This window comes from Sphaeramia orbicularis, chromosome 20 (genome assembly GCF_902148855.1).
Source record: "Sphaeramia orbicularis chromosome 20, fSphaOr1.1, whole genome shotgun sequence".
Lineage (NCBI taxonomy): Eukaryota > Metazoa > Chordata > Actinopteri > Kurtiformes > Apogonidae > Sphaeramia > Sphaeramia orbicularis.
The window spans coordinates 4,796,174-4,819,342 of NC_043976.1; the positions used below are offsets into that span (position 1 = coordinate 4,796,174).

The 23,169-nt window shown below is 38.6% G+C and overlaps 1 protein-coding gene across 6 annotated transcripts in view; it reads left to right on the plus strand.

Moving 5' to 3' along the window:
- Positions 1 to 22,951, plus strand: part of slc12a7b (solute carrier family 12 member 7b) — a 101,689-nt gene extending 78,738 nt beyond the window's left edge. For 3 of the 6 annotated variants that reach the window (XM_030122827.1, XM_030122830.1, XM_030122832.1), the window contains exons 5-26: positions 468 to 522; positions 646 to 776; positions 1,786 to 2,027; positions 2,159 to 2,370; positions 3,760 to 3,927; positions 4,028 to 4,126; positions 4,400 to 4,457; positions 5,286 to 5,460; positions 6,460 to 6,578; positions 6,698 to 6,796; positions 7,078 to 7,197; positions 8,464 to 8,568; positions 9,021 to 9,189; positions 9,774 to 9,969; positions 10,418 to 10,587; positions 10,707 to 10,838; positions 11,220 to 11,327; positions 12,409 to 12,525; positions 14,709 to 14,881; positions 16,542 to 16,556; positions 17,873 to 18,006; positions 20,174 to 22,951. In XM_030122827.1, coding sequence (XP_029978687.1) covers positions 468 to 522; positions 646 to 776; positions 1,786 to 2,027; positions 2,159 to 2,370; positions 3,760 to 3,927; positions 4,028 to 4,126; positions 4,400 to 4,457; positions 5,286 to 5,460; positions 6,460 to 6,578; positions 6,698 to 6,796; positions 7,078 to 7,197; positions 8,464 to 8,568; positions 9,021 to 9,189; positions 9,774 to 9,969; positions 10,418 to 10,587; positions 10,707 to 10,838; positions 11,220 to 11,327; positions 12,409 to 12,525; positions 14,709 to 14,881; positions 16,542 to 16,556; positions 17,873 to 18,006; positions 20,174 to 20,265 — 2,889 coding nt within the window. In that variant the 3' untranslated portion in view covers positions 20,266 to 22,951. The remainder of the gene's footprint in view (positions 1 to 467; positions 523 to 645; positions 777 to 1,785; positions 2,028 to 2,158; positions 2,371 to 3,759; positions 3,928 to 4,027; positions 4,127 to 4,399; positions 4,458 to 5,285; positions 5,461 to 6,459; positions 6,579 to 6,697; positions 6,797 to 7,077; positions 7,198 to 8,463; positions 8,569 to 9,020; positions 9,190 to 9,773; positions 9,970 to 10,417; positions 10,588 to 10,706; positions 10,839 to 11,219; positions 11,328 to 12,408; positions 12,526 to 14,708; positions 14,882 to 16,541; positions 16,557 to 17,872; positions 18,007 to 20,173) is intronic. The other 3 variants (XM_030122828.1, XM_030122829.1, XM_030122831.1) reach the window with 3 other exon arrangements.
- Positions 22,952 to 23,169: the final 218 nt, after the last annotated feature.

The window sequence follows — 23,169 nt, forward strand, 5'->3', positions numbered from 1 at the left end:
ACTTGCATTCCATTCCCTTCTCTTCTCTTCTCTTTCTTTGTCCCTCTTATCTTGTGTCTCGCTGTCCTTCTCCATGCACTTCTCATCCGGAAGCTCTGTTGGGTAACTCACTGAATAAATATCCTTAGTCACAATGACAGATTTCACGGAAAAGCTGGTATCCATTACCAGTCCAATAGATTTAGTGCATAAGCCACTAAGAAGTATTTTAAACAGGCTAAACTTTTGGATTAGCCTCATCAAAGGACCCCATTTCTATGGAAAATCAAGAATGTGTGGTAACATCATCACAAAATGTCCTTGTTTCAGTACCTGAGTTCATAGACAGTAATCTTCTTCCAATTGTACCAAAGCATGTTCTTGACTAAGGATCATGAGTAAATAACATTTCACAGGAACATGAACTGAACCTCAAGTAAAAGCATGTAAAGTGAGATGATGTTTTTGTCCTTGTTATCTCTCAACAGACCATGCTGACAGCCATATCCATGAGTGCAATTGCTACTAATGGTGTTGTGCCAGGTAGGACTTTGTTATTATTGGACAAGAAATCAACAGAAGATCTAACAAGACTTATTAGAAGCCAAACATTGATCTCATTCACAAGGCAACTTTACCTTCCTGTTACTTTTCTTTTCTCCCCAGCTGGAGGCTCGTACTACATGATTTCCAGATCTCTTGGTCCAGAGTTTGGTGGAGCTGTTGGGCTATGTTTCTACCTGGGCACAACCTTTGCTGGTTCCATGTACATCCTTGGTACTATAGAGATTCTGTTGGTCAGTGTCTGAGCATGAGACACATTTACTTATTCTTTGCACTTTAGAAAAGTGTGAATCTTTGGGTCACAGATTTCAGGGAGAAGAGCATTTCAATTAATCACACAACCAGATGTAGTAAGGCAGTAGAGAGCTTACTGCCAATTTTGCCATTATTTAATGACGAAGAAATTCATGTGCGCTTGGTAAGGCTGTGATAGTTGTACATGAAGGAGATGCTGCAGACATAGACAGCAGGTAATAATTTATTTAGAATGCTAGTGGGAGGTTTTTTCAGAGTATATCTATTACTGAAGCAAATTATTCTTCATTTACTGGAAGGAATTGAACTCAACCTGAAACCTACGAATAGCAAGAAGACGGACAATACCTGCAGCACTAAAATCTCTGGCAAACCTATATGTGTTGGCCTCTTTGCAATGTGTTGCGGCTTTTGTAGCTCAGGTTTCAGTGTTTTCATCTGCGCTGTCCCTGGTTCTGAAGTCACTAATGTGGAAAGTACAGAGGCAGATAACATTCCCAAAGGTCCAGGAGGCACCACAAGAGGTCAAACAGAGGTTTAATGAACTCCAAGTTTCACATAGGTATCCTCATACGCAACAATGTCCCCTATATGATAAGACTGGACATTGCAACTTTCTAGTGTTTTAGACCACTAAAAATTCTCTTCTTTCCTGTGAGAATACATGCACAGTATGTTTGACAGATTACAGGTAACAGATTGCACTCATGTAGTATTCCCCTTCCTCTTCAGGTGTGCCTATACACAATTTAGTGCTGTGCTAATTTGCGCTGCTCAGGGTAGATTGTATCGGTCATTACTGAGGTGAACAGGCTGCAGCTGTGCTCCTACATTTGTACATTGTTATTAGATCAGCCTCAGACCTTGCTGCTCCCATGTGTGCATTTTTTTTTTTTTTGGATTGCGGGCTCATGCCTCTTGTGTTTTGTAAATCTGACCCACTGTACCTTTTCACGGTGTTCCCGTCACCTCCCTGTGTTCTTGCAGACCTACATCGTGCCTAAGGCAGCCATCTTCGTAGCAGAGAGGAAGGAGGACGAGGTGGATGCTCTGCTCAATAACATGCGAGTTTATGGCACATGCTGCCTTGCACTGATGGCCATTGTCGTCTTTGTGGGGGTGAAGTATGTCAATAAGCTAGCTCTAGTCTTCCTAGCCTGCGTCATTCTCTCTATCCTTGCCATCTATGCTGGAGTCATCAAGACCATCTTCGAGCCGCCTGACTTTCCGTGAGTCCAGTTTACACTGACCTCTCTTATTGTTTTGAGCTGTATTGTGCAGGGAATGCTGTTGATATGCTTTCCTTTTAAATCAATTTGTGAAGTTACTTCACATGTGGTTTATCATGTCCTCTCCACAGTGTATGCATGTTGGGGAATCGCACACTGCAGAACCACAACTTTGACAAGTGTCTTAAGACGGAGATAAAAGACAACATAACAGTCACTACCCAGCTTTGGAATCTCTTCTGTGAAGGACCAGAACTCAACGCCACCTGTAATGAATATTTTGACAACAACAATGTGACTGAGGTGCAGGGCATCCCTGGATTGACCAGTGGTGTCATTTCAGGTTGGAACACAATGTTAGATTCTAGATTATGTTAGATTAATTAGATGAATGGGAAATATTACGACAAATGGATAATATGAGAAGTGTAAGTGGAGGGAAAGAAATGTTATGAAGGGCACTGAAGAAGGAATGAAAGAAAGAGATGAAGTACAATCAAGTAGATTGTACATTTTCTTAAAGCTTTATCAACTCACTGTTCCAGCCTCTTTTTAAATAGAGAAAATTCAGTTCAGTTGGCTGTATTACCTAAATTATCCAAAGCTTATCCTCAGTTTTCATCATTCACAGCATAATATACTACAGTGTTTTTCAACCTTGGGGTCAGGACCCCACGTGGGGTTGCCTGAAATTTCTAGTAATTGATAAAAATAAAAACAAAAACACACTAATAAAAAATATATGGTGAGTTGACAGAGACAATCACAACCATAACAGACATGACAACCTGTGGTTGTGAAACTGAAGCACTGTGGTTCTGTTTATCTGTCAAATGTTCATTGTGGTCGGTTTCAGATGCTGCAGCTCTGTTGTAATTCATAGTTTGAGTTATTGTTTGTTCAGTATTAATTGTCAGCCTTGTAAATCCAAGCTGGACTGACTGTACATATCCTGACCAAGGAGAATCCAATTCTCCCTTTGTGCAGTAATCTACACCTGGCTTTTCTACCTCTGTCCAGAATAATATACATTATATTGACTAAATGTCCTCTAAAATTAACCTTCATTTGCAACATAGTATAGCAAACTATTACATGATCAAAAACAAACTGTTAGCAAAAAAAAAAACGTTTCTGTTTTGAATGTCTGGGGTCGACAGAAATTTGTGATGTTAAAATGGGGTCATGAGCCAAAAAAGGTTGGGAACCACTGATATACTGGGTCAAAAACCATTTTGAAACAAACAATAATCACAAAAGCTTTGAAAAAAAAACTAAACAGGAATCTGCATGGTTAGATTGTATTCAGTGCATACTCTGGACATTCCTCATGTTATGTACATGTAACTGCTGACCATGGCAAACTAGTTTTACTCTAGACCTCCCATCCACATGCATTCTTTTCATATTTTTTCTGAAGCGACACTCACCTGTAAAATCAGTTTGCAAATGAAGACACTGTGTTTGTCACCAGGAGTAATTCTCTGAGATGATGTGTTTTTGTTAAATATTCAGGTATGCAGCATTCACAGTTTGGATTGAACTGTTTATTCAGCTTAATTTGTACAGTGATTTATGGGACCTGAGAAGTTGCCGTGGAATGAATTCATATGTAATGACCCTATGTCTGATTGCCCAGTTTTCTCCTGACCACTGTTTGTTAAAACTGAACAGTACACTGGCTAAGTTGCTTGAAATTGAATTATTCACCTTCCTACTTATTTCCTTGTAGAAAACATGTGGCCAGAATACGGCCCTCTTGGTATGCTGGTAGAAAACAAGAAGCTGGCATCTGTTCCAGGAGGTGACCCCAAACAGGATATTTACATGCCCTATGTGGTTAATGACATCACAACCTTCTTTACCCTTCTGGTTGGCATCTACTTTCCTTCTGTAACCGGTAAAACTCTTACAAGGAACACATTCACATCCACACACCTAACTGGATTTCATGTGTGCCAATGTAGTTTCTGATTTCTCCACCACCTCTGTATTTCCAGGTATCATGGCTGGTTCTAATCGATCAGGGGACTTGCGAGATGCCCAGAAGTCCATTCCTATTGGGACCATCTTGGCTATCGCTACCACCTCTTTCATCTGTATCCTGATAGTGGTTACTGTGACACTGGTGCTGTTGGTGTATAAAATATTACTATCAAGTAATCATCTTCATGACTCTCAAGTAATGCTAATATTACATTTAGTAAATTAGCAGATGAAAAAACTTAACGAGCATAAGCAGAATTGAGTGGAGGAAGAGTCAAGGAACCTTACACTGGAGGAGATGTTACCTGTCGCTCTGTTAGCACTATCTGAAGGTATACATTAAGTAAGCTTTAAATTGTTTTACTTGACTTAACATGTGCTCTCAGACATCAGCTGTGTGGTACTGTTTGGCGCCTGCATCGAGGGGGTTTTACTTCGTGACAAGTAAGAGATACACACACACACATACTGCACAAATTTTGCTCAAAATCATTACCAGTTAGCACCATAAAAGACTTTCTTTTTCTCCTCTGGAATCGTGTATAGGGTAGATTGGTAAAACAAAAATTCAGTTGTCATGTGGCCTTATTACAAATGGCTCTTTACACTGAGCATGTAGCATATTTTTACCCTTACATGCCTCTTATCATCTTATCAAGTTAAGTCATGAGAAGTTCTGTTGAGCATTTGCAGTTAAAGACTTATGTGCAGCATACTGCATATACAACTCTATGTAACTTAATACGTAGAGAGGGATAAAATATGCTGTGATTCAAAACTGAAAAAAGTAAGTAGTTAACCAATCGATAGGCTAAAAAAAATATGGACTTTGTAAACATGGCATTGTATCTGTGTGGTCATTTTTCTTTCCTGCAGCCAGTGTCTTACAGTGTTATCCAATCCATGTTCAATGTCACATTTGACATTGTTCTCCAGGTGTATTTGTTTGCTTTGCACATTTTAAGCCTTGTAAATGGTGATCTGAAAAGAGGTGTGCATATGTTGGGGGGAAGAAATCTGACACAGAGTTTCAACCTTTTGAAACTCAGGGTATGAAGAATCACTTTATGTTTCACAACGTATTCCATATACCGGACATTTTAAAAACTAAGAGTAAGTAAATAAAAATGCAAATGTCTGAATTGTAGACTCCTCTGATTTCTTAATATTGTAAAAAATAAGTGTGCTTGTATTTATTTGTAATTTTTGGGAGACATGTCTAAATAGCTAGATTAATAATACATTTATAATGAATATATTTTTTCTATTCAGGTTTGGTGACTCTGTGAAAGGGAATCTTGTGATTGGCACACTGTCTTGGCCCTCCCCTTGGGTCATTGTGATTGGCTCGTTCTTTTCATGCTGTGGGGCGGGGCTTCAGAGTTTGACAGGCGCACCACGTCTGCTGCAGGCCATCGCACGAGATGGCATTGTACCTTTCTTACAGGTTAGATATGCATATGTCATGACTCTAGTGGCTTTAGGGAGTTTAGTATAAAGCAAATATAAATACTGCCTGTTTTTGGAGTTTGTTACACCATATCAAAATGTATTTGTAGCTGTACAGCCAAATGTTATTGCCTAAAAAAATCACAAGGTTAACTTGCCTTGTCCCTGTAGGGAAATGCAGTCTGTGCATTTTATCCATCTAACTACATACACATTGTGCTTAGCATCAATGTTAGGTTCCGAAAATGGTATTCTCGATGCTGAGATGCTGGCAGCATATCTAATCAAAGTGGCAAATCAGACAGCGATTCCATCCTCTCAGTGTAAAGCATTGCTGTGGACAGAGGCAGCAGCACAATGTATTTAAGTCATCTTAAAAAAAAAAATCAATATCGTTTCAAGTGTACACTATGTTCAGAATACTGCTGGCAGACAGTCTTCTCTGATGAAACTGAAACCATTATACTGTTTGCCTCTTTGACAAAGCAGTTGCTCTTTTTTGTAAAGAGTTGTGTCACAAGGTAAAGTGATAAAAATATTTAAAATACAACATGCATTTCAACATTTAGGTGGGTAAAATGCCTCTCTGCAGGTGGTTATAATAAATAATTTCCATATCTATGTCTACTCTGTCAGTTGTTTTCATTTGATTTTTTTTGTGTTGCTGAAGAAGGACCTGCACATTGATAATATAACTGTAACATGGGAAACATAAAGGTGTAAATTTGAATTACTCCATTTTGGACATGGAATGTTATTGACATTTTTTATATCTTGAAAATGTCTTATAATATATGTTAAGTAGGGCCTATGACAGAAGTGTAAATGCATGTTATCACGCTTAATTTGAGAGGGAACATACTGTGTTTATCATGTGGCTAAAGCTCTCATTTCAAACATACTCAAATGGAACCCTCACTTGTGTTGTGGGTGACCCATGAATGTATGAATTTTTAGTACAAGTACTTTTGCACATGGATGATTGACTGTTCTTCAGGTGTTTGGTCATGGGAAAGCTAATGGAGAGCCGACCTGGGCTCTGCTGCTGACTGCTGGGATCTGTGAGATAGGCATCCTCATTGCTTCCCTGGATGCTGTGGCTCCCATCCTCTCCATGTCAGTATCTGTTTGCATTACTACATCCCCTCTTTCTTACATACAGAGTCAGATCATTCTTAAATCCAGTAACCAGTCATAATGTGGAACATTTTCGGCCTTTTGCTTCTTTCCTATAGGTTTTTCCTGATGTGTTACCTGTTTGTCAACCTGGCCTGTGCAGTTCAGACCCTGCTACGAACACCCAACTGGAGACCACGCTTCAAATACTATCACTGGTTGGTGATGGATGGTTAATGGATTAAAATAAGTAGCTAAATCTAACACAAAATTGCAAAACTACATTCACATCTACAGCTACAGCGGTTTGTGTGATGCTGACATTTACTGAGATTAGTTCCATGAAGCAGTCTGAGGACAGTACACACTATTGTTAGCTGTGGATTTCATTATTTAACTAAGGCTGCAGGTCTAAGCCTCTCAGCAGTCCTTTCTGAACCACTTTCATTCAAATTAAGACATTTTCGTGCATATATAGAGTGTGTTTTCCTTTTTGCAGGGCATTGTCCTTCTTGGGGATGAGCTTGTGTCTTGCCCTCATGTTCATCTCCTCCTGGTACTATGCTATTGTGGCCATGGCCATCGCAGGCTGTATCTACAAATACATTGAATACAGAGGGTAGGAATGTCTGTTTTCAATAATGTTTTTGAACATGTTCATATATAGAGAGCAAATAATAATAAGATCTGTTCAAGTGTTTAGAAACACAGTTGTATTTTTATTATTTTAAGGTGTTGCATTTGATATATCTTACAAATATATTGCTGTACTACTACCTATGTAGGATAAAAACTTAGGTTTAAAGCTAAAGTACAATCATTTATGCTTTAAAGGGTTAGGGTTAGGGCTAAAAGTAGCAAGACTTATACACTTTGTTGACTTGTCTTACATTTTATGAGGAGCTCTCAACCTTCTGCCATTTTAAACAACTGAGAAAAAAAGGAGGGGACAAACAGTTATACTGAATATTGTGTTGGCCTTTATGAATCATAGTTTTATGAATTCGAGGTTGCATTTCCTCACTACACATTGCCATTTGTTAAGGTATTTGAATGTAACTAGGTATTGAAATCATGCATTTTAGTTTTCAGGGGAGTTTTTTTATAAGAAGAAATGACAGAATGTGAATATGCATCACTAAATATAACATGACCTAATCTGTAAAGATGACTGCTGTTGACATGAGCAATCCCTAGTGGCAGAAATTGGATACTGTCCATTTAACTGAGCCTGCCAGGAGAGTTTATTTTTCTATCTTTACCTCGCCCCCTGAAGGTGAGAAGAGGGGTTTTGTTTTTGGTTCAGGTTGTTTGGTTGTTTGTTAGTCAACATTCTAGCAGCAAAACTATTGGTTGAATTCATACCAAAGTGGGTTTATAGATTGCCACTGACCCAGAATAGATCTGATTAAATTTTGGGCACAGTAGGTCAAAGTTAAACATTTTTTTCTGAATTTTTAAAATCTTTTTTTCCCATTTACTTATAATGGGCGAAATTTCACATGTCTTGTAGCAGCAAAACTATTGGTTGAATTCATACTAAATTGGGTTTATAGATTGCCAGTGACCCAGAATAGATGTGGTTACATTTTAGGAAAAGTAGTTCAAAGTTCAAATTTCTTATGAATTATTTTGATCTTTTTTTTCTCCAATTTACTTACAATGGGCAAAATTTCAAATGTCTATAAAAACATCAATTTTGTTTCAATTTACTTCACACTTGGCACATATATAGAGGCAGTTGATATGCTGACATCACCACACGCATAGTCTTCAGACTTCAGCTAGATCGATGCCAAAATAAGCTATAATATGCGAGTGGTGAGGGTTGTTGTGCCTGGCACCACATGTTTGGTAATTTCATCATGTTTTTCCACTTTAACAGGGCAGAGAAGGAGTGGGGTGATGGCATCCGGGGCCTGTCTCTTAATGCAGCCCGCTACGCCCTCATTCGCCTAGAGGATGCGCCACCACACACAAAGAACTGGAGGTATATTTATGTGTGTTTTTCATATGGATGTTGCTACAGTTGACACATTGCCACCTGTCACTAAAGGAGAAACAGGAATAGACACAGAGAGTGAATTTATTAATCTCACGCTTCCTAATCTGACAGAAAATGTTGATAACCCTTCATACAGTGGCTGACATTGCAGTCTGACTGTCCAAAATCCAACACAGTTGTATTTCATATTTTATGCTTACAGTATGTATATACTCTGCACAAAGGTCAGGTCACTGAATTTACAGACATTTCTCATCTCAGGTAACTTTTCTACTCATCTCCTGTTTGAAAGCCACTCTTAAAATGTGTGATTATTGAATTATTCATTTTAACTCCAATTTATGAAATTCTTGTTGAATTATTGGCAAATGTACCTTCTCTGCCGGGAAAAGAACAAACTATCTACCCTTTCTTTTTTTTTTCTTGACCTATTCAAGACCCCAGTTGTTGGTGCTCCTGAACCTGGACTCAGATCAAGGAGTCAAACACCCTCGCCTGCTGTCCTTCACCACCCAGTTGAAGGCAGGGAAAGGCCTAACAATAGTGGGGAATGTTTTAGAGGGAACTTATCTGACTAAGGATACAGAGTCCAAAAAGGCGGAGCAGGTATGATGGAAATACACATTGTGGTAGACATGGAGGAGTATGCACACTTTCATAGGCAAACATAAGGCTACATACTCAGTTTTGAGTTATTTATGTGGTGATAATATGTCAAAATGTATCCTACCACAGTATCACTAACCCTTGTAATTTGAAAATAAGGTATGTTTCCTTTAGGTATTGCTGCTGTGCTCATAAATGTGCTTAGATCCAGTAGCTAAGAATCCTAAAGAAAATTGCAGGTGTTGTCTGCCATCTACTGGTGAAATTGAGACCAGCCATCAAGTTCATTTTTTGCAGCTTCATTTCATGTTGTCCTTTAATCAGTGGATTACCATTTTTTCCTGCAAAAAGCAATCACGAGCTGCAGATTACACAGACTTCATGGGCATTGTTTAGACCCATCATCATGAATTGTCCTGGATGATTAATGAGAGTGCTGAATTTTAAGATTGTGTCCATACTGAGCCAAGAATAAGTATTATCATAAATCAACATGTACTGTAATCATGAAATATATCAGTACTGTCATGATTTTCATCTTTCAAACATCCATATCTGAATTGTTCTTCTCTTCCTTTTTCTAGAACATCAAGGCTTGCATGTCAGCAGAGCGTACAAAGGGTTTCTGTCACGTTGTAGTGTCGTCCAACCTTAGAGATGGCGTCTCTCACCTCATCCAGTCTGCAGGGCTGGGAGGCATGAAACACAACACGGTCCTAATGGCCTGGCCCGGGACCTGGAAGCAGTCCAATGATCCACAGTCATGGAAGAGTTTTATAGGTAGGTAGAAGAGAACTTTATTTGAAAAAAAAAATCAAGGAGGAACTGAAAGTCTGAGACACAACCAGTTGTTTGAAAAGGAGAGAATGGGGACTTTTTTTTTTTTTTTTTTTTATTGAGTTGCAATATAGTGAAACATTGAAATCACAGAACTTAGCACCACTTTCCTCACTCTCTTTCTGGATATTCCCAAAAAGTGCTAAAATATATCAGTCTCATATTAGATGGAAAAAACAATAGAATATTCTCTGTTTATTCCAACCACTTTCTGACCATACTGTGCGGTCTGATATATTCTTTATTCATTATTCATTCCAAACTTATTCATAAAAACCTGCATCATCCATGATTTCTTTTTCATTTATTTTGGCAATTCTTCAAAAATTGACTTCAGATTTACCTGACAGAAATATGGCTTTTGACATGTGCTGTTCTTCTCTGTGTTTAGAGACTGTACGGGAGACCACATCAGCCCATCAGGCCTTGCTTGTGGCTAAGAATGTGGACAGTTTCCCCACCAACCAGGACCGTCTGGGAGAGGGTACCATCGATGTGTGGTGGGTGGTTCATGACGGAGGCATGCTGATGCTGCTGCCCTTCCTCCTGCGACAGCACAAGGTTAGTGTGTTTTTTTTATGTATTTTATCATGATAAAGACATCTTTTACGCACCTACCTTTATGTGTTGACTTTCCATCTTGTCTTCTTCAATAATATCTGTGCCTGTTTGTCCATCAGGTGTGGAGAAAGTGTAAGATGCGCATCTTCACTGTTGCCCAGATGGATGACAACAGCATCCAGATGAAGAAAGATCTGCAGATGTTCCTTTACCACTTGCGTCTGGATGCAGAAGTGGAAGTGGTAGAGATGGTGAGACTTGCTTTGACAGAACAGTGCTATATCACTGAAGCTACACTCCTGATCAAAATCTTAAGACCACTTGAAAAATTGCAAGAATTTACATTTTGCACTGTTGGATCTTAAGAAGGTTCTTAGTAGAGTTTCAAAATGCAAAAAAAAGAAATGGGAGCGAGCCAAAAAAACTGAGTAAGCAATTTATTGAAAACAACAATTAAACTGAACTCGGCTTGCAATTTTTTAAACTGGTCTTAAGATTTTGATCAAGAGTGTATCTATGCCACAGTATTGTACTAAATGAGACTTTAAACCTCTCAAACTGTCTCATTAAGCTGCCTAAGAGCCCTGTCGTGCTACATATTAATAATATCTAGTTTCTCCTTTCTTGTGCAGCACGATAATGACATCTCAGCCTTCACCTATGAGAAGACACTGGTGATGGAGCAGAGGTCACAGATGCTAAAACAAATGCAACTTTCCAGAACTGAGAGGGAGAGAGAGGTAATATACAAATCATTCCCCAAAGCGCAACCCTTCACCTATGTTTGCACTGATTCGGTAGCCTTCCAGTTCAACAGGTGTTGTACAGAGGGTATGCATTGATGCTGCTTAAGCATGCTTACGTAAGAACAGTGACATGTGGCCAGAAATCAGCAATTATATGTACCTAATTTTGACACACAGAGAACACAAAAAAGTCTAAAAGCAAACAAAAAGCTTTAATACTCAGATGTAATTTTTTTCACATTATAAACTGCGTGAATAATTTACAGAATACACCTCTGTATGTTCATGTCAAATCTTACCCATTCATAGCGAGTCATATCATTAGCCTCATAGCATAATTGCCTAAGTCATATTTTTGGCCATATCTATATAAAATGAAGCAGCAGTGTTGGGTGAGTAAAGTTACACAGATATCACAATTTGGCCAAAAATATGACAATTATATATATAACAATATGCAGCTCCTATTAATTGTGTAGGTATTTGGCTTTTAATGATTACCTTACCAGGAGAAAACCAGGAACAAAACACAAGGTGTGTCTTGGCATAACAGAGCATTTCTGTTGTATTTATAAGGGTTATATTGAAAGGTGTATAGAATTTCAGCTGCTGCAAATGACAGAGGGCAGCATTAGTAGTGGGTTACATTATGTGCGACTGCTGCTAAGTGTATAGGTCTTTGGCTGTTAGGCATTAGTTTACCAGTGCATAATTCCAATTTGAACACTGCATCTAGTGTTAGTTGTCTTTGTATGACTTCTACTGAATGTGACATCATATGCATACCCTCTATTATAAGTTTATGAAGATGGATTTCATTGAACTTTATTTCAACTGAATGATTACCTTTGCTGTATTGTTGTACACAAACAAGGAGACAGCGAGCAGCACAACCCATATAAGAGCATGTTATTATACAGAGCAGACTGTTCAGGTAGAAGTCATAGCTTACAGTCCAAGAGTTAATGGCAAAGCTGTTTTTGGTCGCTCCTCGCCAACTGCTGAGCTGTGTGACAATTGGCCCCTTTCCTTGTTCACCTGCCACCGCATTTCTGGGCCATGCCACATCGCTCAGATTCAAAGTATCACAGACGAATCACGTAGCTCAATCCGGAGGAAGAACCAGGGCGCTGCCCCGGGCACGAGCCTCAGCCGGCAGTCCTCAACAGCGGAGGACACTCAGGAGGATGAGGTAGATCATTATGCCAACATTGTGTCAATCTGTTGTCCTTCATTTTTAGACACACAGGCCTGTCTTCACAAAGCTGGATCTTTGACTAAACTTAATCCTTGTCCATTTAAGTAACTTGTTTGATATCTGGACTCTGAAATCTGATTTTACCCTCATTCTTCACAAGCCAAGAATAGACATGTAGTTGTTTAATCCAATGTTGTGGTCCCAGAAGGATTCAAGAACTATGGAGCAGTAGTACTGTTATCAGCAAATTACTGGAGATAATTCATCCATAATTACCAGCCATTTTGAAGTCTGAGTGTTAGCATTAGCTCAGTCTTGATTTGCTGTGTATGTAATTGTTGCTCCTAAGATGATAACATTGCTTCAAATGCACATAATCTGGCCAAAAGAAGCTTGTACAACCATAGAATGAACCATTAATAGCTGCAATCATTCCAGGACTATAAACCTACAACCTGTAGCATAGTAGAAGTGTTAGGGTGCTTAAGCTATTTCTGACATGAAAAGCTCATGTCCAGACTACCCTGACAGATGTGCTATGTTTGGTATAGTCACTGAGTGCTGCTTTGTGAATACCAGCCTGTTGCATCCTCAAACTGCTGCCTGACCTCCCATTACCTGAACCCCACCTCAGCCTGAATCTACACGGAAATGCAGAAGAAAAAAGTGGACAGTATTGTCACAAGGCATAGGCATAAGCAGTATAACAAGCATCTTGACATCTTGACACTCATCCTGGACCTGAAGGACAGGTGAAGCCTTCCTGTTCTCTGGCGCCACCATCAGGATTAACTGTACATAAAATAAAAAGAAAGAGAAAAAAAAAAAGGATTAACTGCACATTCAGATCCCACAGTGGCACTACTTCACTTAAATCCATCCAGTTTTGTTTTTATTCTGCAGGACACTGATGTGACTCCAATTTGACAATACTGTACCTATCATTCATTTATTCTCATTTTAACCAACCATTGATCACCCTACTGTCAACAAGTTGGCACCCCTTCCCCCATCACATCTATAGTTAAAAATACATTACAAGCAGAGGAATGTCATTCACAAACTGGACTAACAGTAAAACCATACTTTGTGAGGTATTTTGCAATGTAGCCATGGACAATCTACCATTAGACTTACACAGTGAATTACATATATATATATATATATATATATATATATATATATATATATATATATATATATATATATCAGTGCTGTGTAGGTCTGAATGGAGCATAAATTGACATATGAATATACTTTATTCTTTCTCTGCTGTACTGTGCTAGTCTCTGCTAACTGGCATGCTTTAGCTGTGACTTAGTAGTTCACTCGTATGTGGTAAGATCATTATTACCCTTGCATTTGCTGTATTTGGAATTCATTTGATTGATTTTCACAATTTGTTGTTTACTCATAACCTTCAACCTGCCTGAGAAACACTCCCTTGTCATAGTTTGTGTGTGTTGTTTTAATTGTTCCACTAGTTGAACAGGTTTGTATTACTCCTTTCATATTTATGTCATCCTTTACTACATTGTGCTTTATCTCTTTTTTAATTTTTTATTTAAAAATATGTTTTACATCAGTGTGTTGTAGTGCTGCAATGGGGATTCTATACATTACAGGGTCCAGAGTGAATCCACTTTCCTATGTTTGAAAAGAGAAAATGGATTCAAACAGTATCAGTAGTGGTTCAACAGAGACTAATTCCAGCAGTTTCAGGATCCGTATTGCAGTCACTTAAGGTGATATTTTGAGATTATAGGACAGGTTGAGATTTAATCTCCTTTGTGCTAAATAGAATGAGATTGCCGTCGTTTGGTGCTCAGGAGTTATTATGTGTTAGAGATGCTTGACTCCAGTTCATGTCAAGGTGTGTAAAACAAAGTGGTTTTATCTGCCAAGTAGTAGTGTAATACACTGCTGTATGAGGGTTAGTTTACAATAATTAATAACATCAGTTGGAACATAGAAATTCATTGGTCATGCATATATTTTCACATGCTGAAATTTAGGTCTAAATGCGCATTTTTCCCCCTCATGACTTCTCTGCAAGTTTTCACAATTAACCCATTAAAATCACTTAACATACATTTTTGCCTGGTATGAAATAAGTTTTATTCTCCCATATTTTTGCACACTTAATTCCTTGGTACACTCCTTTTCCTCCATCCCAGGCCCAGCTCATCCACGACAGGAACACAGCATCTCACACAACAATAAATGACAAAGCAGACGCTGGGCCAGAGCGGGTTCACATGACCTGGACCAAGGACAAGCTCTTCACAGAGCGTCGCAACCGCGAGTGTAACGCAAACGTGGCTGTGCGCGACCTCTTTAACATGAAACCGTAAGTACACTACATAGCTGGGAAAAATAATTGTCTATCGGGAATGTAAGAAATAAACATTTGACTGAAGACATTTATATTATTAAGAATTCTAAATAAGACAAATGTCCTGTCTCTATGTTTAAAAAAATGTGAGGTGGTGTCAGTGTTGCTGCATGTGCCGTTTGAGAGACATTTGCACCATTTTGAAATAAAAAATTAGTAATTTAGCAAAAGCTAATCATTTTGCCACTTCTTTTTGCAAGAACACTGCATTTTATAATCAACAACCTGCACACAATATGTATGTTTTGATATAAATTATGTCTTATTATAGGGCTTATTACTAAATACCATGTTGACCTTCAGCATACAGGGAAGTAAGCTGAGCTAAGTCTGGCTGTATTTGTAAAATAAATACACCACACATCTTACCTCATCACTGCTTTTGGCTCTTTAGACATAGCGTGTTTTCACACCTACCTCATTTAGTCTAGACTTTGGATTACTCACTTAGAAGCAACACTGTGTCTGTGAAGACTCCAGTGGACCATGGTGTGAACCAAACTGCCCCTCAGAAAGGGTGGTCCAAATGAAACCGACCCATGCATACCCTAGATAATTTGGAATTTCATTCCACTTACACATTATATATAAAAAAAAAGAAAAAAAAGAAAAAAAACAAACAAACAGATGGCAGATTTACAGCCATTTATAATAGGAGATGCAGTACACAATGTAAAAAAAAAAGATGTTTTAGGCCTTTGACCTCAGATTGTGTTATAACACCCTAAAGTGCGAAAAGTCATGCTGCTATCATGTAATATTTGAGAAACGCAGCTTTTACAAAACAATGTACACAGATGAAGGCATCTGTTGTGTTGTGTTGTGTTGCGTTGCATTGTATTGTTCTTTTGGTTATTACTTAAAGCACTGCATTATTTTAATTTCATTACAAAAAGTTCATCCACCTCAATGCAAGGGCTTGGAAATAAATTACACTTTGTCCTTAAGCTGTGTTTTTTTTGTTTTGTTTTGGCTTTTTTTGCAAATGTAAGGGTTATTACATAAAGAACTGCAAATTAGTAACATTTTGTTGAGTTATAGCATTATTTGTTGTTACAGAGCATAGACCATTTTCATTGAATACTACCAATCCCAGTTCAAGATGGTGCCAAAGCCTCGGTGCAGGAGTACAGCATGTGTAGCTGTAGCTGTAGAGGAGTTGTCACCCAGAGAATGGCAGTGTGACAGAGGGATGAGCAGCTGCATGGCGTGTGCATTCGGGCTGAGTTTGGTGTGTGTGTGTGTGTCCATGTTGAGCCATCTCAGTCCCAGTGCATGGGCAGACCACGCCGACCTCACGCACACACTAAGATGTTCTCATCCCATACTGTCCATTCTGTTGGTGTGCAGAGCTGATCATGCATGTCCCACTCTACTATTGGACCCTGAAAAGTGTGAACCAAATTGTAAAAGCAAGAAGAAGCTTAGGCCAAACACATCAAACGGCTACGAGCCAGATGACTGCCACTTCATGGGTTTTATTAGTTGTCACCTTTGGGTGGCATGAAGAGCCGGTTGGGACAGATATTGGAAGCATGCAGTGTGTTGGAGAGAGCTGATGTAGATGCATCTAAGCCTGTTTCTGTTGTTCTGTCCCATCTTTTCCTCCTTCTAGAGAGTGGGAGAGCCTGTAAGTCGCATTCTCTTTGCCCTAGGCTGTATGTATGTATGTGTACCGCTGCAGTGACCGTAGTTCTGTTCAGTGTCCTCCAGCTCATGTGCTCATTTGTACCTCTGTGGAAATGTATGTCCTTGTCTGCATGTTCTGTTCCAGCATTGCATCTGGAGGAAAAGTTTTTTTTTAATTTGCATGTGATATTTATGACATTGTACAGTGTGCATGGGCAAATTTGTGCTTTCCATCCTGTTTTTTTAAACAAAATAGTTCCTGAAGGTTGAGGTTAAAATAAAATAAAATAAAATAAAAACCAAAACACTTTTTTATTCATTTGTATGGAAAGCAGAATTTTGTGCAGATGACTTGTTTGTTCGCTGTTGGCAGATGAAATTTTCTGTTATATTTGCTTTATTATCCTATAATCTAACATAAGTAAAGAGGCAACATTTTGAGAAACAATAGGAAGTAGGACTCACTGATTCAATAGTGAGAATTATCATACTTTATTGTCACAGCAATAATTGACATTATTGTGATATATATTTTCTTTTGTCTTGGCAGTTACGTTGTTTACAGTGTCAACTAAAACATTTACACCATCTTTACATTTTTTGTTTTACAATTTTTTGTTTTTATGATGTTTAATGTTGAATAAACATTTTGCATCGCAAACCTGTTTTAAATGTTCCACTTCTTGGAAAGTGTTTGTCATGTTCTGACCAGAAAAAGGTCTGGGTTCTTCAACTTTGACCAGGGACCAAAAATCAGCTTTTAATCTTAAAAGAATGACCTAAATATTCAATATCACCTCAAAATGCTGCCTCTTTATGTGGAATTCAAAGCATGTTTGTCCCTTCATTATGCCTCTTTTTTGGTTGAGATTAACACAAATTCTTAAACTGAACTTCAGTCTGTTCAATATTGTTTGTATGCGTTGTTACTTAGAATTTTTTTTAACTGGTGACATTTTTTCTGCAACTACTCACTGCATTACTGATGATCAAATTCATAAGGAAGTCAGACAAAGTTCTCATTGACCTGTTTTTTTCATTAGGTAAAATTGAAAATGGATATTTATGTTGAATAATTCTATAACGCTTTTATTTATTCAGAAAATTACTGTTTTATATTTTGATGCACATGTTATTTGGCAAGTTGCGCTGCCATTTAATGTTGGATATTAAGTTGTGAACATAATATACAGTATTGTTGATCACATTAGTGGTTCAATCACTGTTGAAGAGGTTTAGGTTTAGTTGGTGTCAGAATAGTCGATGGTGTTCTCTTCATTACATTTTGTTCTCACTGTAAACCTCTCATCAAACCAGGAACCAGTCTAATGTTCGTCGGATGCACACAGCTGTGAAGCTTAATGAAGTGGTGGTCAACAAGTCACAGGGGGCTCACCTGGTTCTGCTCAACATGCCTGGACCCCCAAAGAACAGAGGAGGAGATGAAAACTGTATCCTTAAAGATATCATTAACAACATTTATCAGTTAGAATACAACAAAGTGATTAGGGTTACAGCACATTTTGTTGACTGGTATATTTTCCCCACAAAGTTTGTCCTATCGGCCCCATATCCACTTGTTAAGTAGCCATTTCATTATAACGAAATGACATAGCATGAATAATTATTTAAGACTTTAGTGGTTCAGTATGTTAGATCTGAGCATGTGAATGTGCTAATGTGAAGTTTGTGTTGGAGTCTATTTTGTGCTGGTAGGTGGTCCTTAAGGAGCAGAAGAGAGGAACTGAAGAACTCAGGATAGGGTGTATGGCTGTTATTATGGATTTAGACAACTGAGACAGTCCTTTTTTTTTTTACGAATGTAGTTTGCGAATGACAATAGATAACTGGCTTCCTTCTTAAAACCGACTCCATCACAAACTTCAGATTAACACACGAGTACATGGGACTCTAAGGCCCAATCCCATTTCACTCCATGACCCTCTCCCTCAGCCATACACCTCCATTTTGCGTGTTCACATGAAGGGGTAGGGGTGTCTCGATTCTCGATGAGTCGGAGGGAACGGTTAAGGGGAAGGGCTGTTTGACCCACAAAATGGAGATTTATCAGGACCACACTACAAACAGAGGGGTATGAGAAATTTCCCATAATTCTAATCGAATCATTGGCAAGATGGAGCCAAACTCAGAAAAAATGTGCAGTGGTGCGACGAAAGAAACACACAAATGTATGCATTTTCTTTGTAAATAACTTAATCATTTGATCGTCCATTTAATGCCGTTTCAATGTATTACAGCCCGCTTGTTTATGACAAATGTAGCAAAAAGTTTAATGTGTCTTCTCTGTCAAGCATTTATGCAGTTTGCGGTTGATAGCCGCAAAAAGATGCCCAAAGCCCATGCAACAGAGAAGGTTACAGCTGCTGACAGCATGGTAAATTATTTCGCAAACAAAGTTGTTGCATCTTTTTATAGTGTCATTGATGACTGCTGATGATGTAACAGGTCTCGAAGGGTTATCTCATTTCATAGGGAACTAGAAGCACTCGGAGAGCGCAGACCTCCGCCAAGGCTGATCAGTGGCCCCTCCCGTGGGCCCCCCACGCCAAGGAGGTTATGTTTTTGCCAGGGTTTGTTTGTTTGTCTGTCTGTCTGTCCGTTAGTGTGCAACATAACTCAAAAAGTTAAGGACAGATTTTGATGAAATTTTCTGGTCTGCGCCCCCCCACCCCCAATCACCACCAAAATTTAATCATTTCTTCCTTATCCCATTTCCAACAAACCCTGAAAATGTCATCAAAATCTGTCCATAACTTTTTGAGTTATGTTGCACACTAACGGACAGACAAACAGACAGACAGACAAACAAACAAACCCTTGCAAAAACATAACCTCCTTGGCGGAGGTAAATATTACAACCCCTACCCCTTGCAGCTCTGTTTCAAGGGATAGTGCCGAGTGCAAGGGCCAAGGGGTAGGGGTGAATATGAGAACTGACTAAGACTTAAAACTTTTAATACTTTACCTTTTTGGTACATGCAGTTTCTCTCTGAGTGACATTGCATGTTTATCTGCATTGGTGGTGAAAACTCCCATGATGCCATGCACCTCCTAGTTGGTGCTAAATTGTATCTGCTGGAGCAACAAACTTGAAATATATACTAATAATACTAGTGCACTATATGTAATCAGTGCCAATTAGTATCTCACTTCAAACACAACAAAATGACAGAATAAAAATACACACTAAAATGCATAGTGGGGAGCATTATCAGTTGAATGTTCATGCACTGTTAACATAGGGGTCATTTGTGGACTTAGCCAAGTTGCTTCTTAAGTGTTTTGTTAAACTACTTTACTGCTAATGGGTATCTAAAATACATTTCCAAAATGTCTAAATTGCAATTTAACAGTGTTGAATGAATGCAGTAATGGTGCAGGAACCATGACAGTTTGGTGTTCTTACATGAAAAATGAAATAAACCTTTACCAAAACAGTTAATCCAGAGTTTTAGATTTTCTGCTCTCCACATATTAATCAATAGCCTGCATTACAAAATATTTGATGAGTTCTGCGTCCAATTTGTTTATTAAAAACTTCATTTAAAATAGGAAGTGTGTAACAGTCAGACCCCACCTTGACTGCGCTCTAATCAGATATGGAGTTCCTGGAGGTCCTCCTTGAAGGTCTCAACCGGGTCCTCCTGGTCCGAGGCGGTGGCCGTGAAGTCATCACCATCTATTCTTAAATGAACTCTTGTACCCCCACCTTTCACACACACAGGCTGTCGCCATGGATAGCGGTCATTGGGCATTTTGTGGGAGGAAGCCTGAGTGTTTGTTTTGTTTTTTTGTTGTTTTTTTAATGGAGGGTGGGGATTGTTAGAAGGCGGGACCACTTGTGTTTGACAGATGTCTGAAGGACCTCAAGACAACGGAAAACATAACCCTGACCTGGTGAGCGAGTGAGTCCACACTGGGCCACAGTATCCCTGCAAATGGAAGAGAGAGCATAGAGACACTTTATATTTTTCATTTAACTCTGAAGATATTGTTCTGTTCTGTTATGTTACATTTTCATATTCTTTCCCTCTTGTGTTGATGTTGTGGAGCTTTTAACTCTCACTGTGTAAAAGTAAGCAAAGAAATGAGCGTGTGCTGTTGATATGAATATCATAGTTTTTTGTGGTGTTGTGTATTCTACTCTGGGAGGTGCAAAGACATTTGCTGGAACTAAGAAAAACTGCACATTAATACTACAAATAGATTTGATACAGATCATGTACACCAAAAAGTAGAAAATAACCCATCAGCTGTTGTCACTAAGAAAACCAAACTGCTCATACTCATACTTTTGTTCAGTCACAACCTAGTGGACCTGCATAATTAAGTTTGTTTGGTCTTTTTATAAGCTGCTAAAACATCATTTCTATGTTATAGTGTGAACATTAACCAACAGTGGGCTAGGCCTCTATAGCTGTATTCCATAAAGGGGAACATGAAGGAATCTGGTGAAGCACCGATGTTGTCTGTGCTGGGTACTAATACTTGATCATTAATCCATATTTCTCTGTCTTACAGAACTTTGATTTGGAAGAATAGCCATAGCTAATATTCTAGGATTTGTAAACTAAATATGCACAATGTAAAGTTATTTATGGTGTCTGAAGTAGAGCTGTCAGGATGTGTGTTGGAAAAGGAATCTCTAAGCTGTTTAACAGCATAAGTTACTGTTCAGTCATAGATGAGCTGGTCGATTTATATGTTGAATCTATTTCTGCCTTAGGTGTTTGTTGGTGTTTGACAGAATCCATTTTCTACAATGTAAAAGCACATTTTGACATATAAATTTGTGTAATTCACATTTGTTTGGCACAGTTTATTCCTATAATAGAGCACTGTTGGCTTCACACTATCAGACTAAAAACTGTTTTGAGAAAAGAATTTCACCTTTTAACTTCTCTAAGGTTCTTGTTCGTGACTAGTGGCTGTTAATTTAACATGGACTATTCAGTCTTTGCTGTCTGTTAGTAGTGGTCGTGCAGTTAAATTCTGCATTTTAGCAGTTAGTGGAGCACAGCAACAACTCCCATGTCTTGTGGTGCTTTCCTTTAAACCCTGCCTGCATCTGTCAAGAGACGTTTGGAAAGGCTGCCAACCCTGGTGGTGTTTGTGAAAGCAAACATGGGGACTGAAACAATGATAGACCTGACCCCTCCTGGAAGAAAACAAGACATCAGTAGATGTTGTACAGTTAAAGTCGGTAGTGTTTTTGTTGATGCTACTATGTTAGTACTATGTTTTTTGCAGTTGTAGCACACACATGCTTTTCAAAACAAGACCATGCAAGTGTGGATGTAGCTTGGGATCTGAGTGTACTCTTCTCTTCAGTGAGTTTCATGGAACAGAATGCACATTTCATATTCAGTTCAATGTTGCTGTTTTTATACTACTTTACCAAACCGATATGCTTAGGCTTTGAGTCGGACACTGAGTAGATGGACTGTTCCGAGCATACGTAGAAGGAAAAGTGCCAAAATGATAACAAAAAGGAAACTGTGGAAGTATTACTAATGCAGCTTATCACTGACCATACTGTAGCTATGGTCTTAAAGAATGACAATCCTTGAACGATGAACTTAAAAGCAAAAAACACAGAGAACTTTTTTTATGTCAAACCCGGCAGTTAATTTAAAGCTTGGCATGTATGGAGGAAATGCAACAAATAGTGCACTTTCCAGGGCATTTGAGACGTTCTAATATGTACTACTGAAGGACACACTCGCCTCAAAGAAGCAGACAATTTCCTCACCCTTGTGTACATCCACAGTTTCTTTTCCAGATGAGCAGTATTTTATGAAGCAGAAAATCACATTTCCCCGCAGATTTTTATGTTTGCAAGATGAGAACTTCTGCCTAATTGTCAGATATGCAACGTCTGTTGTCTTTGTGTTTTTGTTGAGTTGTTCTATGCCTGTCTGATTATCTCCAGTAGGTCTGATCTTCGTAGTGTTTGCTATATTATCACTGCTCTTCTGTTACTTTAAGTGTTGATTGTTGATGTGGTTTTAATGGAGGAGGTAGACAGAGGACGGCTCTTGTCCACTAGTCGGCATTTTTTGTGTTTGTGTTTTTTTTCAAACTACCAGAAACACAACATGACTGTGGGAGGATGCTGTAATGATGAAGATTGGAGGCAGATTAAAGGTTTAACTGTCACTCTGTATGAGGTTGAAACTACTTGTTATGTTTTAGCTAATACAAGCCCATACCGAGTACAGTGAAAATGGTCTAGTAAAGAGTTAAAACTGTTGTAAAAGATGAATAATTAAAGACACTTTTTTACTTAGTTAGTGAGCTGAATAGCAGTAGATGTGTACAAAGAAAACATATATTGGCACATGAAATGCTACATTAAAAAAGGTTACTGAAGGTAAATGGGATTGTTGGTGTGTGTTTCCCAGGTTTGTTGTTTTGAGGTGACTGGAGAATGTTATCTACCTCAAGGTGTCACTGAGGCTCAGCAGAAGAAATGAGAACACAACCTGTTAAATCACATTCTGTCTGATGTTGGATTTGTGGAAGGAGGTGAAGCCTCTGCAGTGTGAGAGGACTGGCATGATGGTGTGTGTGTGTGTCTGTGGTATGTCAGT